General features: G+C 38.4%; 1 protein-coding gene across 1 annotated transcript in view; it reads left to right on the top strand.

Moving 5' to 3' along the window:
- The first annotated feature begins 2,649 nt into the window (after positions 1 to 2,649).
- Positions 2,650 to 20,341, top strand: part of TBC1D19 (TBC1 domain family member 19) — a 48,920-nt gene continuing 31,228 nt past the window's right edge. Inside the window, exons 1-4 of the mRNA XM_036382198.2 lie at positions 2,650 to 2,784; positions 12,676 to 12,748; positions 13,514 to 13,559; positions 15,292 to 15,367. Of these exons, the coding sequence (XP_036238091.1) occupies positions 2,686 to 2,784; positions 12,676 to 12,748; positions 13,514 to 13,559; positions 15,292 to 15,367 (294 nt within the window). The 5' untranslated portion in view covers positions 2,650 to 2,685. The remainder of the gene's footprint in view (positions 2,785 to 12,675; positions 12,749 to 13,513; positions 13,560 to 15,291; positions 15,368 to 20,341) is intronic.

Below are 20,341 nucleotides of genomic sequence, written 5' to 3'. Positions count from 1 at the left end.
AGAGCTGAAAATGGGTTTTAAAGCTTTATAGGTCAACAATCAGCTTTTCCTCTATTAGCTTATTTCTTAATCCTTCTGGGACTTTAATAATGGGTATTTTGACGTAGTAAATTAGTTTCTTAAGTAAAAACTTGATGACACGTAGGAATAGATTTTCCCAGAGAGGCTAAATGGATGCAAGTCCCTTGCAGGTACATCAGGCTGGGATGAGCACACAGTGCCACACACCTGCCCAGTGAGGCTCCAGTGAGGGCTGTGCCGCTACCGAGCCTGAACGAGTGCCTCACCACACCAAGCAGATGAGGAAAAATGCAACAAAACTTTGCATCAATATGGGCTGTTGTAAATGAGAAGCTTGACTAGGCCAATATTCAAGCAGCAATCAATTTATTAATTAATATGGTAAAGTATGAGCAACACAGCGCTGGGTACAGTGGGGGAAGTTTTCCCTCCAACTGCACACCGATAGTTGAGGCTTACAGGTGTTTATAGGGGTACTCATCAGCTTTCTCAGCAGTTTCTATTCCCAATTTTTACTCCTCAGCAGTTTCTATTCCCAATTTTTACATCACAATTCTATACCCTACTGTGATTTAGTTTTTCTCAGAAGGTATCCCAGAAAAGGAGTATCCCCAGATGGTGGGGGTCCAGCTTCTGAAAGAAGAAAGAAGTCTCCCAGCTGGTGAGGTCCAGATTCCAGATGTGGGTCCACCTTTTGATTGCAAGGACTATAAATCTCATAACAGTGATGTCCAGCTTGCCCTGGTCGAAACTATTAATCCTTGAGTTGATGTTCATCTTCCTTTTTCAAGCTGCTTTTCACTGTTTGGCAAGGCGTGAGATAAGCATGTTTTCTTTTTATATATTCTAAAACTATAGTTTCAAAGATCCTTACTACAAGCAATATTCTAAAATTATACTTCAAAAGGTTATTATTGCAGAAATCTTTCAGGCTTAGCTACAAGCAGAAAGTTCCTGTCAAAAAGCAACATCCTGAAAGCTTTAATTCAAATGCTCTTAAATCAACTTAAGACTTATAAAGGTTAATTGCGAACAAAGGATAGGTTCAAAGGCCTTCTTCCATGCTTTACTTTCCTCAGTTATTATTAGAATTCATCTTTATAACTGTCCCATGGTCGGTTTCCACACATATTACAATCACAAATACACACGTTGCCTGTGTGTACCTGACACGAAACACAGCTTTGTATTTCACACGGGCTGGCTTGTATCCCTCGAGCAGCACACAGAAAGGTGTCCTGGGGCTGGACAAACCTGTCCATGAGAAGGCATCATCAGCCCAGGACCCCAGGCACCGCAGCAGCTGAACCGCTGCACTGGGACCAGGACCCGCCATCTCCTTCCCGTCTGTGAAAAACGCCAATCACTTGTTTTTAAAATTTTAAAAGTTTAATGATAATAAAATGGTTATAAAAATAGCAATATAATTAGAGTAATAATAATTTGGACAATTTGGATTAGGACAATATGAGACAAGAGAAACAAAGAGTTATGGATGTCCGGGTACCTTTTTCTGGGCAGCATAAGCCCGAAAAAGGACACCCCTCAACAGAGGATTAACCCTTAAAAGGAATAACCTGTTGCATATTCATGCATCTCATACATGATGCATAAATTCCATTCAAATACAGGATTCTGTCAGGTCATTGTCAGCTTCTTCCTCTGAATCCTAACTGGCGTTATCACGGCTGAGCGAGGCGGGAAGAAGTGAATTTCGCCTGATAAGAGGGCAATAAATTCTCTTTCTCTGAAAGATTTAGGTGTCCTGTGGCTGCTATATTGCTGCGAGTCCTTTCTTTAAAAAAATATCTTACCTAGCATAGTTTCTATTTTAACATTTTGTTATAACCTAAAACTATATTTAACACACTACTTAAGAAAATTAATACAGCACAACTTTCTAACACATATTATATTCATTTTAATATTTGCGAAAAGCCAATCATAAAATATGCATTTTTTACACTTTCCTTCCTTCCTTCCTTCCTTCCTTCCTTCCTTCCTTCCTTCCTTCCTTCCTTCCTTCCTTCCTTCCTTCCTTCCTTCCTTCCTTCCTTCCTTCCTTCCTTCCTTCCTTCCTTCCTTCCTTCCTTCCTTCCTTCCTTCCTTCCCTTTCCCTTTCCCTTTCCCTTTCCCTTCCCTTTCCCTTCCCTTCCCTTCCCTTCCCCTTCCCTTCCCTTCCCTTCCCTTCCCTTCCCTTCCCTTCCCTTCCCTTCCCTTCCCTTCCCTTCCCTTCCCTTCCCCTTCCCTTCCCTTCCCTTCCCTTCCCTTCCCTTCCCTTCCCTTCCCTTCCCTTCCCTTCCCTTCCCTTCCCTTCCCTTCCCTTCCCTTCCCTTCCCTTCCCTTCCCTTCCCTTCCCTTCCCTTCCCTTCCCTTCCCTTCCCTTCCCCTCTTTCTCTCTTTTCTGTGCTTATATAGGAGGCCAGGACAATAAACTTTCCAGTAATTTTCTAATAAAACTTTGTGATTGTTTGCGGACCCTATGACTTACGTCGTTCCTTTGGCACCTACGGCCCCTGGGCCTTTCCTTCCCGCTCAGGGCGGAACCTTTCCGTGCGGCGCCGCTTCCCGGCCGGGCGCAGCGGCAGGCGGGCGCCGCTGTCGCCGTTGCCCGGTAACGCGGCGGTGCGGCGGCGAAGGCGGCCCGGCCGCGCAGGGCCCGCCATGCTGGACCCGGACCGCGGGCTGTCCCTGACCATCGCCAGGGTCGTGCAGCGCCTGCAGGGCTCCAGCCTGCACTCCCAGCTGGAGCGACAGGCCCGGGTGAGCCCTGACCTGCCGCTGTGCCCTCATGCACGCCTCCCTTCCGCGCTGCCCCTCCTCGGCGCTTTGTTCCCGGCCGCCGCCCCCGGCCCGGGTGTTCTCCTCACGGGCAGGGAGTCCGGGCCCCCGGCGCCCCTCGTCCCTTCCCTCTTTTCCTCTTATCCCGCTCCTCTCCCTCCTCGGCAGGGGCCGGAGAGCGGCGTGTTTGGTTTCTAGAGCCGTGTTTGTTGTGTTTTCTCTTGGGACCCAAGGATTTCGCAGTGAATATGAAGACTATCCGTCTGAAATCTCGCTGCTTCAAATATAGGTCCTGAAACGAATTGCTTTTTTAATCTTTAATTTGGAGAGCTTTAAAGTCCACCCACCCTCCCCCGCTCCCCTAGTGTCCCTGAGAAAATGAGGATTTGGTGAAAGGAAGTGAAAATAAATGAAAAAAAATACGGATGGAAGTAAATTTTAGTAGCTGGGATAACAGTTGCCCTTTTTTATATTTAATAACTTATCTGCACTTGGAGACAGATTTTCATATTGCAGCTGAATTTAATTTAGGATGTTTCAGATTAAAGTTGCGTCAATTTTCATTATAATAATAACCTAGTCATGGTGCTGTAACAAATATTGTGCATTACTGAAATATTTTGGATTGGGTTTTTTAAAATCTTGCGCTTTTGGTTTTGGGCCTTTTTTTTCAAACACTGCTTAAAATTATACAGGTTGAGGATTTTTTTTTGGGAGGTTTTTTGGGGTTTTTGTTTGTTTGTGGGGTTTTTTGTGTTGGGTTGGTTGGGTTGGGTTTTTTTTTGGTTTTTTTAGGATATCATGTCCATTATTTGTCCATTAGTTTTGTTGCATTTTTAAATGAAACATGATTTTCCTCTTTGAATGTCCCTGAAGCTTTCTGTAGCAAGTGACATCACTGTCACACTGCCTGTCTTTTGTTTGTTTTGTATTTAAATGTACTGTTTTGGTCTCTAAGTGCTTTTATTAATATGTGTCTGCCTTGCTTCTGTTGACAGGGCTTTCTAAATATTTGAATAAGCCAATGTACATGACTTGAAGGGGGCTGGAATTATGAAGCAGTGTAGAGGCTGGGTTCTGCTAAATGTTGGGAAATTAAGTATCCTAAAAAACCTGACATGAGGAGTGCAGAGTCACATCTTGTCCTCAAAACGGGCAGGTGAACAGGGCTCTGTTCTAACCACTCTCTTCCTGTTTCTAACAAACCTGAAAGCACTCCCTTCCACAGGGTTCTTTATCCCTGTCTCTGGCAGGGCCAGGTTTCACGGTCACTTGATTCTTTGCAGGGGTTTTTTGAGACAGGAGGCAGCTTGGTGTCCTCAGGACTTGGCTGGGTGTTTAGAAGGTGCTAAACTGGCTGGGTGGCTTGGTTTGGTGGAGCCATTTTGTGCAGAGAACGTGAGCACTGCCCTCCCAAGGGGGGGTTTGGAGTCTGATAGGGCAGTGAGGTGCCCAAATCCCTGCTGGATATGAGAATGTATCTGCTATGATGGCTTTGCAGAGCCCTGTTGTACAGATTTCTTGGAGAAGAAAAAGAAGTGTTTGTATAGGTCATGATCATTCTAGTCATATCCAGTGCTAAAGGGAAAGAGAAGAAATACAGCAACAAATATTCAAGCTGATTCTTAGAATTGTGTGTGAAGGGTTTATAATAGCAGGTTAAAGCAGAGCCGTAGTTTAGTGTAGTGATCTGAAACTTTATATGTACATCAACAATGGGATTTCTCAATCAAATGAATTATCTCTAGGAGATTGTAGTTTAAATTAGTAGGGCCAAATGTACACTGTGTTTGCCAGGAATCTGGGTGTTCTTGATAGAGCAGCCTTTTTTATTGACCTTGCAGGCATTTATGCTCTTCCATGTACAGAAGAGTTGCTTTGTTTATAAAGCTTGGGCAGTCACGTTCGTGCTGCACCGTGCAAGGGCCCCTCAGTCAGAGGCTGGTCTCCTGTTCTGCCCTGGGCAGCTGTACAGAATTCTGGAAGTTTCTGCATTGTGCTTCACTCTGTATTAAGCTGATGCTTGATATTCCTCCCATTACACGGGGTATTGCTGGAGCTGCACTGTCAAATAGGAGAAATCTCAGCTGCTGCTGTGCATCACTCCTGAAATCCAGTTTGTTGGTAGGATGTGATGGAGTTTTTTGTCTGCTGGTTAACAATGCTTGGTCTGCACAAGTTGTGATTTTGAAGGGTGGTCCCTTTTTTAGGGGATTTTAAACTATTTTGGGAGATGCATACTGTGTTTTAGGAAGTCTTTGGAATCAGTGCATCAAAGTGAAACTTTTGTTTTGGATATTTATACTGCAGCTGTACTTCACAAATATTCTTCATCTCTTAGTGTAGAAAATGATGATGATGATATTTGTTCCTCAAAAACTACTGTCTGAAAACACTACAGTCAAAATGGATCTTAAGGTCCATTATAATGATCCCTGAAATTTTGAGAGAACATGTAGTCTCACAAACAGGATTTTAGTTATTAGAAAAGCTATATTTTGTACATTTGTCTCTTATTTTCTAGGAAGGAGAGCACAGAATGAACAGTTTCATTGATGAGTTAATAGAATTTTGGGGAAAACACAGTATCCTGACATTATTTGTGAGTGGTGAGAGAGTAGCCCTGTGGTTATGAACTGATCAAACCAGTGCTTTGCTTGGCTGTCACTGGGAGCCTGAGCTGGTGTCAAGGGCTGTGATACACAATCTCTTTGAAATAACTTTGGCATGGGCATCAAATGATTTGCTGTCAGAGCCTGACTTCTGGGGATACCAAGATAATCACATTTTTATCCCAAGGATTAGAGTAGAGGTAGTGTCATGTAAGTGATGAATGAATAAATATATAAATGTTGATTTTTGTAGGTTGATTTTTGATATATTGATATATTACTGCAGTTAAGGAGAGAGATTAATGTGGGTAACAGTTCTAATGTACCTATCACTTTAGAATTTCTTCTGAGCATACTTTGTAGTGTGTTTGAAAGGAAAGAGTAGCAGTGACAAAGAGCCAAAATATTGGGTAGTAACTTTTCAACAGGTAGAATTGCTGCTGGTGTTAGTGGGGAGCAGAGGAGAAACCTCATTTTCTGGTCACAACTTCACTGTGCAAGTTTGTCATCAAATTTGCTTGTTTTTATCTTAATTTTTCTCTTCCCTTTCTGAATTGTAAATGTTTTTAATGTAGAGATTAGAGATGTTCAGAAAAACTAAAACATGGACATCTCAAGGACAAAATGCAGTTTTAAAATAAATTATTTTGTGAAATCTTGCTAAAATTCTGCTCTAGGGAAAATCTCTGTCAGTGAACAGACAATAAAAATGAAACTGTTCAGAGACATGAAAAAGTGCTACCTTTTAGCACATTTTCATTTGCAGCCAATTCAGAAACTTCATTTTTCATGATCTTTGAAAACCTTTGAGTTAGGCTTTATTAATCAGTTGAGATTAATCAGTCTTAATTTTTGTCCCATGCAAACCTCTAATAGAAATCAGTCTAATTCAGAGTTGCCCAGAACCTCTAGTGACCGGGGCAAATGATGAAGTTTAAAAAATACCCAAAAAAACCCAACCAACAGACAAAAGCTTCGGTAGTTTATTCCTAAAGAACTTTTCTAAAACAAGAGGTGACAATAAAATGAAAGGTTCTAAATGAAAGATAAAGGTTCTAAATTATGTTTTAAATGGAACAAGAAAGACTCACAGTGCAAGGAGTCCCCCTCGCCATTTTCTGCATGAATGTTCTCAGATGTTTCTTGTAGGTATGGCTGGACTGGGACAACCTGAGGGGACTGATAACAAAGCATGATAAGGGCTGTTGCAGTAGGCTAAAAGGGGTAATGTAAGTGTAAAAATCAGGCCTGATACCCATCCCACCCCACTGTAGCAATTCAGTTTGGGAGTGAGAATACATTGGTGGAGGTGCCTGAAGGTACGAAGAAGGTGGAGAGGAGATGTCCTGGTCAGAAACACTGTCCAGAGGAGAGGAGTCTGCCACTGTTCTTGGACCAGACCTGTGGTAGAACCAGAAGGCTTTAAAGACAGTTTGAACAGAGAGAGGTAAGGGTCTTTAGAAGATTTCAGATGGGGCAAAGGAGGAGGAGACTTTATTTGGGAGTGCTAGGAACATTGGAGCTGGAGTAGTGCCTAACTCTGCTTCTAAAGAAAGTGGAGGTAAATAAGCTTAGAATAATTTATTATAATTTATAGGTTTGCAAAATGTCCCAGCATATTGTTTTCATGATATTTTTTGCCAGTTAAAAAAAAAAAGAAATTGATACCTATCTCAACTTATATAAAAGATCAAATTCAGAAGGAGACTGTTTCTATGCAATGCAGCATTTATTTAATAAAAGTTAGCAAACAAATGTAGGCTCATGAGTCATCATGGAAAAGTAATGGTTCATTTTCATGCATTGTATTTAGCAAAGGATTTACTATGCTTGCTGATAGAGCTTGTGCCTTTGGTTTAAGTGGCTCAGCAGTAATATTTGCATTATAGTGAATTTTAAATTGAATGCAGTTGAGTATGTGTTGATCAGATGATGGAGTTCAGAAGCAATGCAAGCTTGACTGGCTGAGTAGTCCTTTTTTAGTAATGTGATTTCTGGATTTTGCCTTGTGTATGTATTTTATTTTCAGCACTAATTTTATATTCAAAACCTAGAAAATTTATTAAACATTAAAATTAAAATATATTATTAAAATATATCTGTATTTCTTGTACCACAGCATAACATTTGAAGCTGTTTACTTCCATATGAAGCTGATTGGAGCTCTCTGTATCTGCTAGGTTATTTTTACTTGTATAAGAAAGTTCACAAAATTTTTCCCTTATTATAGTTCGTGTAGAAACGTAGAAGGGTTGGAAAATTGTCATTATAATCAGGGTTTCACGCTCACTAAAATTTGTTTAGTTAGGCTCAGAATGAGTCTTCTTTCTGTTACAGAAATGTATAACCAAAACTAATCTTTCCCTTAAAGTTGCAGGGGTTGAAGTTTTTAGTGAGTGTTTATGTTGAAATTGTGGTGGTTGTGCTTGAAGTGGATTTTACCAAGTCAGCTTGGTCCTTATAAAGTCCAGTTATGGTAGAATGAAGTACATAAGGAATGGTGGATATTTATTAGCTTTCATTGAATTTACTTCTTCTAAAGATGGGTTATATTTGGGGATTCTGTTTTATTGTAATTTGGGAAATAATAGCAATAAAACCGAAAAACATTGTGCACTTGTGCAGAAACATACTGAACAGTAATAAATGCTTTGAGAGAGTACATGTTTATCTAAACAAAAAGGCTTTGAAGAGAAATTATGGTTGATAGCCTGTAAAAATATTAGGATTGTGTAAAGTTATTTGCAGACTGTTTGCAACAGGATAAAAATATGTGTTCACCTGATGCAATTCCACATTTCAGTATAGTTGGATCACTTCTCTGCAGTGTTTATTCTTGTTGAGAAAAGAAATAGTTTAACACAGGAGTTATGCTGGAACACTTTGTTCTGTCAAGCCTCCTCTTAGTAGTATGTTGCCGGTCCTCTAGTTATTTTCCTGTACTTCTTTGAGTGCTGTGATTGATGGATCATCTCTTGCATGATCAGTGCTGCTCCAGTCATGATCACTGAATGCCACTTTCAAATTTAGATGCTAATTTGTAAATAGGTTGAGCTCTGTGTTCAGTTCCTCTGTGACTCAATTTCCTATTTCCACCAATTTTATTATTTTACTGTTGTGCTATCCTTTTGCTTCCTTTCAGCCACAGCAGTGTTGAGTGTCTGGATTTTCTTCCATCTTGGCATCCAGGTACAGAGAGTACATTTAGGGTATCACTTCTGATGGTGACTGCACAGATCCCAGCAGGATACCTTGCCAAAATCAAAGATGCACACACAAGATTGTTAGTGGTACCTTAGGCACTGGCAAATTTCGCAAAATTTTAGAAGTCCCCCAAGTCTGGGTGTGTACAGCTGAAGAATTGGGGGTGCCAAGAAATGCTGTAATGATAGCTTGTTTTATGAAGGAATGTGGAAGGGACAGATGGGTCTTGATTCACAGGAGGCTGACCAAGACTGGAGAGGACCATAGACATCCCACACCTGGACCTCAGTGCCATATCCATAAGATTATGCACAATACTAGTTTTACAGGGAAAAGTTGATAGGCATTAACATTTATTAGCAATGATTTGTTATTTCTTGCTGAAATGTTTGACTTTCAGGACTCTATATTGCCCTGACTCAGTCTCTGAATATTTGGCTTTTTCCCTGTTCTAGCTGTCGCCCTTTGCTTTCATGGATTGTTCCCCTATATTGCTCACTCTCTATTCCCCTGCATGTTATAGTCTCCTTATAGTAACAGATAGTATTTTTCTCATAGAAGTAAGATATCCTTTCATCAAGATGTGTGTGTTGAAATTGGTAGTTCTACCTGGGTGTTTGCTGTTTATTGATCATGCAGGGAATTAATTCAGTTCATGAGTACAAATCTCATCAATGTGGGTTTTTCTCCCAGTAAATCTTAGGCAGGCATTTTTAGCTATGTAAAGTTGTAGTAATGCTTTTTTATATAAATAAAATTTTGTCAACATATTTTTTTATTCTACAGGGAATAAAATCACAGGGAAAAAATGCAAATGAGACTTAGTGTGTTGCATCAAGCAGTTTAAAACAAACCAAGCCTACATAAATATAAATACCTAAATGTGTTTTCCAACATGGTCCAACACAGAAATAAGTGAGATCAGCTAATACAAAGGAAAAGCAAGATTATGTGGACACCTGGACTAGTAATTTTGGATATCAGCTCTGCTAAGTCCCCTTGATTCCTCAATTTAATTCCCATAAACACCCATATGAATTCTAAAGAGGTACCATACAGCAACACAGTTCTGAAGAGAGTTCCTTTAACTTACCAAAATGAGTATTTTCCCTTGTTGTGTTACACAGAGCTGGAATATGGTCTGTGTTAGAGCTGGCTGCAGCTGCCAGCTGAACTGTTTGCCACATTCTCAAGTATCTAATTTCTGATTTGAAAACCGATCAGCAATCCTAAGTTTCTGTGGCTCTCTTGTTCTGCTTATCACTTAGGAATGTGTTGATTGTAGTACACAAGTAAACAAGAGGGAAAGTGTAAATGGGAGGAGGCTTTTGCAACTGAACTCTGAATTGGTAAAAGTGCCCCCATATTTTGGGAGTGGGGGGGGGGGGGGGGGGAATTTTCACATTTTTTATGTGAAAATTTGTCTCAGTACAGCTTTTTCAGTGAAGAGAAGAAAAAGGACACAGGAAGGATGTGAAACATCTAAAAATAGATATTTTGATAAGTTAAAGATGAGCCTGAGAATATTGGCTGCATCAGGACTAGGAATAATGAAATAATAACTGGCTGAATACATGGGCATGAAGAGGTGAAGGTAACCAGTGCAGGTTGATGCACTGATGTAATCCTTAGGAAAAATTTTCCCCTAGCATGCTGTCCTGTTTCCTTTTTGACTGCCTTTCTGCTGCATACAGGAGTCTCTGGATTTGATGTTCTGCAGCTGGGGAACAGGTTCTCTTGGGAACAGCAGTTTACAAGAAAGACCTCTGTTGTTCTTTTGGCCTGACAGGGAAAATGGGAAGTACTCTGTGGACTGAGCTCCTTAATGCCTTCTAATGTGATATGCTGTATCAATTTCCAGAATTTCCAGGAATCTCCAAAAAAACCCCTGTTGTCGTCCATAGGAGTATCAGATACTCCTTAATAAGCCAAGAGCTCACAGGTGTGTGAAAAGCAGAGAATTAAAACACCGTTCTGATTACACTTACGTAATTTCTTGTACTGTTTTCAGTGTCAAGATAATGAATCCATTGTATAGCAGATTGTACAGGAGCTTTCTTTTCTTTGTGTGATTTATCATCTGTAATAAGTTCTATTTGTGAGGGGATTTTTTTGCATATCTAAAAAGTATGCCAGACCTGACACTCCATGGACCTTGAAATTAGAATTAGCCATATTTAACTCAAAGACAAAGCTGAACATTTACAAAAGGGTGCACAAAAACTTCTGAGGAACAGTATGGCAAAATCTGCCCTGCTTGATGTGTGTTACTTTTTAAAAAATTTCTTCAGTAAACACACAAAACCACTGCCTTGCAGCAGAGAAAACCTTCAGCCTGACAAATGTCCAAAAAGGACATAGGACTTCCCATCAAAGTAGCTTCAAAAGGAATTCTTCATAAAATCCTCCTTGAGGTTTTTGTTTAAAAGGATATTTTGTGAGCTGCCCAAGAACACGCATAAAAATCTTTGTTTCCCAGATATTAGTAACCATCCTTTGCTAGCTTTTACTGTTGTGCTGGATGGAATATGTGTTTGTCATTTGACATGAGTTATGCAACTCACCACACCTTCTGGTCTGTGCTTCTGATGACCTCTCTTTCTCAGAAGCATGCTGAGAAATAGTCTCTTTGCTATTGCACTTAATAAACTAAATATAAATGCCTCCCTTACCTGTAATGGCAAGGGGACTTGAAATGCTGATGCTGTTATTCTCTCCATTATTGTCCATTCCTCTTTTCATGTGGGGAAAATGGAAAGGTTTTCTTAAAATTCTGCATTATGAATTCTCCTAGACCAGCTTTTCCAGTGCAGAAACACCCTTTTCCATGTATAAACTGTAAGGCAAAGTACAAGATTTTGGAGTTTTAGTTGTGTGCTGTGGACTTAAAGCATGCCATGCTGTCAGCAGTGCTGTTAGGGCTGGAAGACTGCCCAAGTTGGTGAAAGGTTATTTTTAATTAAATAAAAATTAAAATTCTATTGCAGCAGGAAAGCTTGCTGCAATAGAATTAGCAGTTGATATGCCTAGAGCACATTGCTGAGTAGCTTTTGGTAAGAGATGTCTCACATTTCTGTGTAGATGATATGGCCATATGCTTCTAACATATGCCTGGAGCTGTCATGGCTGTGGACACACAGATCTTCTGGTGTTATTTTCAAGTTAGCATGCAGCATTGCTTTTTTTTCTCTAAACCTTTAGCTTTATTATCTGATCTTAATCAGCTATTGCCATGCACCATGCATAGGAAAATATGTCTTAGAAGGCACTTCCCAGAAACTTCTGAGTTTCTGCTTGTTGTCCTTTGGGACCTTTGTGATGTGTTGGTTTTCTCCTCTTGGTCTAGCTGCAGAAGAAGGAGATGCTGTAGCAGCTGGTCCTGCTGTTGCTGAAAGATGTGCAGCACCTTTCAGTCTTTGTGGTTGTGTCATGGTATGGTTGTAAAGCTGGTTAGTGTTGGTTAGTGCTGGTTTAATGCTGGTTAGTGCTGGTTGGTGCTGGTTGGTGTGTTGAGTGCCGTTTCATTGCAAGAGGCCGTATATACCCGGCAGTCATATCTGCAGTGGGGAGTGTTCGGTGCACACTCAGTTTTTTGGTTTGAAAATGGCATTTCTTACCTGAAAGAGGTGAACTGTGGGAGGTTAAGTGAAAAATTATGGAATGTTTTCAGTTTTAATTCTTCAGGTGAAATACAGGGATTGGCTTCTAGTTTTTTCCATGTGTGCCTTATGACCAATTCCTTAATGTGTATAGTCTAGCATTTGGGCTAAGTATGGGGGGGTATTTGCTCAGATTATTAACCATGTATGTTTATATGTGTTCATTGCATATTCTACTCCTTTTTCTCTCTTCTTCCCCACATAACACCTTTTAGCATTGTTGAAAAAGGTGAAGACATTGAGTGAGAGAAAAGTTAACTGATATTTTTGACTACTATTGCTCAAGGAAGGAGTTTGCTTTGGGTGTAACCCTAAGCATGTTTGTTACTTACTTTATAACTTGAATAATGTAATTTTTCTTTAGTTCTTGATGCTTATTTATTTATTTTTCATATTAGGTTAGCCTACACAAACCAGAAATTAAGCTGGAATCTCTAAAAGAGGATATTAAGGATTTTCTGAAGACATCAGGTTTGTAATACTTCATTGATATATTTGTGAATAGGATAGATGTATGTAGGAACATATGTGATATAAGTGATGAAAACAGTGCTTTGTGGAGCTTGGTGTCTTGTCACTGACAGTAGCCAGAAGCAGACATTAAATGATTCCAGATTGTTAAATCAGATAAAGAAAATCTAAAAGGGAAAGTGTTGTTGGATTCCATCTGCATTTTGAAAAACGTACTATGCAAAGTGCTTTTATCATTTTATAAGATACTGGAGATATTTTTTAAAGCTCTGAGTGAGTTGAGAGTTCAGTCACTTCTGAAAATGGAAATTAACTTCCATGGAGATACTCTTGAAAATTTTACCTTTAGTTAAATTTCCAATTTGCATTGAAAGTTGTAGGCTGTGTTACTATAATGTGAGGATTTTATGATAAATTATCTCAGATTTATAATCATCAGGAACACTGTCTCTATTAATATTAATTGTTGGTTTTATAAAATGATGGCTTTAAGAAATAGAATGTAAGATTTTTGACCAAAACTATATTGTAATTATTTGAACAGCAGATGGAAGTAAAGGATATTAGGTCTCTATAGAGGTTTCAACTTGCAGTTTTCCTGTCTTAATTAGATTAAGGTTTCTTTGTCTCCTCTTGTCTCTCTGGTAGGTAGACATGAACTGAGACCAGACATAAAACTCCAGTGACTGCAAAGCAACCTCTGATTGAGGTTCCATTAGTATTAATTCCTAAAGTTGTCTTCTCGTTGCTTTTTTTTTTTAACAGGTTGGGAAAAGAAACTTCAGAATGCTGTTTATAGTGAACTCAATGTGTGAGTTTATTAAGTATTTTCACTTAATGAGTTCTGCTCACATGATTTACTTTTGATCCATTTGTTTATAGAGGTGTATGGTGTGTTACTGTAATCTGCAATATCTGTCATAGCAAGGGTACCTGCTTAGTTTCTGTTTTTAAAGTGCCATTATTTCTTTTTCATCCTAGTGAATATACTGCAACCAAGTGCATTTTAAAGAATAAATGAAATAAATATCATTACATTTTGTAGTTACTTTAGTATTTTCCTTTTGGCTTTACTTCCAAAGGTACCATGGGTCATAATATAATTATGTAAATGAGGTAGTTGCTGCAAATGAGTTGTAATTGAGGTATTGGTCACAGCATTGCACGTATTTTTTGTATTAATTATTTTTTAAAATCTTTAAGATACTGGATCTCTAGGTTTCTCAGGTCAGTGCTCATCATGCTTGGGATATGGTTATAAATGCAGTCAAATCAGCCAAGTTTCCTTTTTATTATTGTTCAGCAAACTTTGGGTTAGACTTCTGGGAAACATAATTTTTCTTTCCATTCTGGCACAATGGAAAGGTGAATTTCATAACAGATATAGCCATGAATGCAACTATAAAATAAGAAATGTGTATGCAAATCTGTTTGTGCTAATGTAAGTAAGCTTGTTAGAGTTACCAGTTTAGCCCAATGTATATTTAGTAGTATGAGGGACTTAATTCTGCTTCTGTCTGTTAGCAAGGATTCATCTTCATTGTATCTTTCCAGGGAAAAAATATTTACCTGTCTCTAGGGCTAATGCACGGAAATAAGCAGCAAAATAATGAAATTTGCCCTTGAAAATTGAAATTAACTGTGAACACCATGGTTTCATGAGCATTGTGGAAAGCAAGAAACAGCATTTCTGAAATCTGTTGATATTGATTCTATTTTACACATTGGAACAGAATAGTTCATAACAAATTTGCAGCCAGTACAGGAATGATCTTCTCTGTTAAAAATGGGAAGAAATTTGGGGAGGGTTTCCCAAAAACATATGATAGAAACTGACTGAATGCATTAAAACAAATGAAAATTCAGGCTAACTATTGGAGAAGCTATGTGAAAATTTTGTTTCCTGAAAGACATTTGAGACACTTAAAATTAAGCTGGATGTAATGTTTGACAAAAACTCATTGGAAATAACCTATGCTACTGAAAGATAAATTGGTGATTTGGTTTAGTTTTTAATTTTTATGAGTGGATATTCAGCTTTGCTTAAGTCAATACCTCACTTAAACTTCTAATTACTTTGGACATGTACATGTTCACTACTGATTTTTAAAAGGAGAACCTCAAAAAAAATATTGTCTCTTAAAAATTGTGATGACTTGGAGAGGGAAAGTTACATAAAAGATAAAGATGTCATAAAGATGACATTATGTGAAGAGAATTCACTTTTAAAATACCTGATTTGTTAATGTCATTATTTTACTTTATTTTGTAAGTATGTGAAATTATAAGGGAACATTATTTTTAATACAAGAAGAACTCATGTTGAAATATTACTAATTCTTGCATATTATTATCTTATTCGTATCCATAGAATGGATGAGGAAAAAATACTTAAAAATAATACTCAGTTTTGATCAACACACACTTGTGTTTTTGCTAGTGCTCTCTATATATAGAAGTTATATTTAGGTTTAGAAATATGGGATTAATTAAGCAAAATAAAACATCAGAATATTTCAAGTTAACCGTATGTTCTTCTTAAGGTTTCCTTCGCCCTGTCATCCTGCAGCACCACCTGAACATATTAAAGAACCTTTAGCCTATATGAGGAAAGCCCAGGTTGGTGGTTATCAATTTTACCATTCATATCAGAGCTTTAATTAGACTATTTGATATTTACTCTGTAGAATGTTATTGTGTTTCTAGGTTTTATACCTTAGGAAAAGCATAGATTTGTAATTGCATCAAAGTTAATAGTAATATTGTATGTGTGATATTTTACATAAATACAGAAAATGCTCAAGTAATTCTCCAGCCACGAAGGAAGTAGGATATAGTGGCAGGTAGGTGAAAAATGTAGAATAGAGATGATGTGAATATGTCAAAGAAGAGAATTTGGTTTCATTGAGAAGGAAAAAAGGGGTAGCTATAGGTCATTTCCTTAGGGTTACAAAAACGTTTTTTTTGAAGGGACACAAGCAGTTTCATGATGAAAGATAACAGGCTGCAGAGATAGTGAGATCTTCAGAAAGAAGGGATATATTTAGTACTTAAAAATGTGAAAGGAAGATGAAAAATATAGAGCTAAGGAGCTTAAGGCATATTGAAAGAGAATAAGAAAGACTGGACTGTAAAGATTAAACAAGGATTTTTGGTGTCAGGGAAAAATACTTTAGCTTGTTTATTTTTTTGCCAATACATACCATTTGAAATAAATAAAAAAAATCCACATCAAAATGTAAAAAAAAAAAAAAACCAACAAAACAACAAGTTTCAAGAATATGGTCTGACAAAAACATCTGAGGTAGGGATAAAGGTGTGTTTAACTCTGCTTCTGTGCCTAGAAGTACATTGCAGTATTCTTTTACAAAATACTCAACAAATTGTGTTACCTTTACAATGTTGTTTATTCCCCTAAGTCTTATCTCTCTGTCTTGCATTTCAGTCTTTAGGATTTGGGGCTAAAGATTGCTTTAGTCAATTTTTCTTGTGTGGTTTGAAATGTAATGCCACAATTTGCAGCCTGAAAAAATCACTCTTACTAGTTTATTAATGCAAAAACCAGAGAGATATATCTATATGCATGTTTGTCTGAAGCAGTTTCATGGGTTATTACTTTACAAAAGTGTATGTAATACTTGCAGTGGTTTTAGCTGTATGTAGAAAGGCCTGTTATTCCAGTAGTTTAAAACTGAGCAGGAGAAGTCCTGTCTTTGCTGGTTTCAAAATTTGATTCCCTATTTCAAAGAGTATTAGTCATCCATGTCCTCCAGGTGGGTTAACCCTGAGGTGGGCTGAGCTGGAAGGCAGCTCAGCCACTCACTCACTTTCCCCCAGAGAAGCAGGAGAGAATGAAAAGGGCAAAAGTGAGAAATGGTGTTACAAAGACAGATAAATTGGCAAAGCAAAAGCTACACGTGTCAACAAAGCAAAATAGGAATACATTCATTACTCTCCATCATCAGGCAACTTTTGTCCCAGCTTCTTTATTTGGAACATGATGTTGTATGGTCTGGAATATCCCATTGCACACTGGGATATCCCATTGATCATAGCTGTCCTAGCTCTGTCTCCTCCCAAATTCTTGTGCACTCCCAGCCTCCTTGCAATTGGGGAAGCATCAGAGAAGACCTTGAATTTCTCAGCAATAGCTAAAACATTTGTGTTTTATCAACACCCTTTTGGTCACAAATCCAAAAGAAAGCACCATACCAACTACTGTGAAGGAAGTTGACTCTATCCCAGCCAAACTAGTATATGCCCTTTCAAACCCTTTCTGGAAATACAGCTCTTTGATAAAGACTAGTGAACTCTTTTCATAGAGAAATACTGGTAAATTAGGGTAGTTGTGAAATAATAATAAACACACAGTTAGAGAACTAACATTATCTTTTCTAAAACCACTGAGATACGTGCAAGTGTTCGATTTTCAAGATGACATACATTTATCACTGTAGATAATGGGCCTGTAAGAAAACAAGCATCATCAGAGCAATTGAATCACAACTAGGTTTTGTTTTGTAACTCTTTTTGATTAAATAAACAATGTGAAAAGCTTACAAAGCCAGTATTTCAATGATTGTTTGTTTAAAATATTTGGAAATAGCTAAAATACAAGTGTACAGGTTGCTAATACCTTTTGGGAGAGAGATAAAAGTGAAAACAATTTACTTTTATAGGTATTGAAAATCTAATTAATGTTTTGACAGTAAAGACTTCGGGTTTTTATTTGTAGGTAGATTGTTTTTATTTTTATTTTCATCTAGCATCACAGCAGTTGGAAAAAAATACTTTTGTGCTATCATCAAAATTTGTCCACATATAAAAATGTTGTTCGTATTTGTCATATTCTATTTTTATTAGATACAGTCACCATTTAAGGTGCTGTTTCCTTTGTTATAAGTTTGTTGACAATTTATTTATCCTTTTCTATCTTAACAAATTTTGCTCTACTTCAGAATTCTGGAAATAAGGGTACTACTCCCAGTAAACCATCTCTGATAGTTACTGGAATGACTTTGAGTCAGTGATTAAAGCAATATTAATATTTTTTTCTAGAGTAGGTATTAAAATGTTCATAATTAACCATTTTTCTCCTCACATTGGTTCTGTTTTCTCATAGATGGCAGACTGAAGTTTTTAGATTGCTTTCTTTTCCTGCCCCAAAAGAAAACCAGGTTTCTAGAGAAGGATAGAGCATTAACAGCAATGAGTAGTAATGCTGTAAGTCATAGGATGATAGAATGGCTGGGATTGGAAGGGACCTTAAAGATCTGGTTTCAACCTTCCCTTGCAAGGATACTTCCCACGAGATCAGGTTGCTCAGAGCCCCATACAAGTGTTCAGTGTCCTTGAACACTTTCAGGCATGGGGTATCCACAGCTTCTCTGGGCACCTGTTCAATGTCTCACCACCCTCACAGTAAAGAATTTCTTCCTCCTATCTCATGTAAACCTACCCTTTCAGTTTAAATCCATTCCCCCTTGTCCTTTTGCTACATGCCCTTGTTAATAATCTTTCTCCCTCCCTTCAGGCATGGTCTTTAGGTGTTAGACAGCATTCTGTGATGTTAGGAAATTGTTTCCAAGTTGCAGTGCTACCTTTCTCAGTTTCAGCTATTTTAGTGCATAATTGCAACCATAGCAATCCTAATAGCGTGTTTTCTTAGTGTTGAATTTCTTTGTAAGACTAGAGGAATCATCTTGTTAAATGTATTGTTCCCATCAATAAAATGACTTTATGACCTCTCCCTCTGCCTTTTATTTCAGTCAAGAACAGTGCATTCTGTTTCTGCTCACTTCAGGTACCTGCTGTCCTGGAAAGAGGGCATGGTATCTTGCTTGGAAAGACTGCATAACCCTCACTTTGGTTTTTTCTTTTTTGCATTTATTTGAATATCTTTTACTGGGTCTTGAAAGATGAATTATGTCACAGTTTATGACTGAGTATAAGTGATTTATTACCAACATGTTGCATCCCCAGTGCAGTGAGTGGATTAATGTCTGGTGTGGCAGTTGTAAGTCACACCAAGTGTGTTGACCTCCATTGCTCTTTGGAATTAGATGGTTCTTGGTCTTGCAAAGCTTCATCTGTCTCTTCTTCTTTTGTAGCTTTCATATCTTTAAGCATATCTCTGCTACTCCCCTCCCTATGCCCCTTCCACCTGTCCTCCCTTAATTTTGATGGTATCATGAAGTGATGGTGCCGGTGGTACCAAACCAAGTGGAGAAGTGGCCATGTTAGAAGGGAGAGTCACTGTGCAGAAAAAGCTTGGATATGCTGGAAGAGTGGGCTAACAAGAGACTTATGATGTAAAAACACAAATGTAAAGTCTGGCATGTGGGAAAACATAATCCAGGAGTGCAGCACAGTCTTGGATCCACCTGGCTGGGGAGCAGCCTGAAGGAAATGAACCTGAAGGACCTGGTGGACAGCAAGCTGCATATGAGTGGACAGTGTGCTGGTGCATCAAGGAAAGGCAACAGGATGCTGGGCTGCATCAATGTGGGCATCACCAGCAGGGATAAAGAAGTCATTGTCCCACTCTACTTAACACTAGTCAGGTCACATCTGGAGTATTGTGTTCAGGTTGGGTCCCTCTGTACAATAAAGGATGTGGACAGACTGGAGAGGGTCCAGAGAATAAGCCACAGAGGTGTTCAAAGAACTGGGCAGCCTGACATGTGAGGAAAGGCTGAGAGAGCTGGGTTTGTTCAGCCTTGAGAACTGGAGGCTTAGGGGAGACCTCGTTCCAGTATATAAAGGGTGGCTACAGAGAAAATGGAGACTCTTTTTACAAGAGTCACTTGTAAAAGGAGTCACTTTCTCATGGAAAAGATGAGAAGTAATAGGTACAAGTTACTCCTGGGGATATTCTAGTTGGACAGAAAAGGAAAATTTTTTGCATAGGGAACAATCAGCCATTGGAATAATTTCCTTAGAGAGACAACATTGGATGCTTAGGATTTGGCTGGACAGGAGGCCGGGCCATCCGATCTAGACCACACTTTTACCAAAAAAGACTTGAACTTTCTTTCTGCTACTACTAGCTGTGTATTCTCTATTTTCATTTTCTTATCCTATATGGCCTAGTAATCTTCATGCTCTCTCACTCCTTATTTCTCTAGCAACAAAACCTCACTTCTTAGCAAAATAGTAAATGCTCGATATTACTACTTTGTGAGAGATGAACCAGTTTGTGACATGGTATTGTGTAACTGCAGCATTTGAAAGGAATATAAATATGATAATACAGTTAAGAAAAAATATTTTACAGAGTATGATAAAAGAGTATATATTACAGAATATATAAAAGAATATATATTTTACAGAGTATGCACTTTGGAAAACATACATTCAAAACTCAGATCTGTTTTGCTTATACAAAAGAAGGTGAAGGGATGACTTGATCGTGAGGAAAAATTTCTGGTGAAAGATAGCGAGTTTTTGATGGAAAAAGGTAGGAGAGGATCTCATACCTTGTAAATGATCTTGTAAGTGAAAGCTGATATGAAACAACTATAGACAAGATTTTAATTTTTTTTTAGTTGCCCTTCCCTTAATTTACTTCCTGTCTAATAAACTGCAGCCTCT

The sequence above is a fragment of the Molothrus ater genome, chromosome 4 (genome assembly GCF_012460135.2).
Source record: "Molothrus ater isolate BHLD 08-10-18 breed brown headed cowbird chromosome 4, BPBGC_Mater_1.1, whole genome shotgun sequence".
Lineage (NCBI taxonomy): Eukaryota > Metazoa > Chordata > Aves > Passeriformes > Icteridae > Molothrus > Molothrus ater.
Note: the sequence above shows the minus strand (reverse complement) of the source record. Positions and strands in the feature narration are given on the sequence as shown.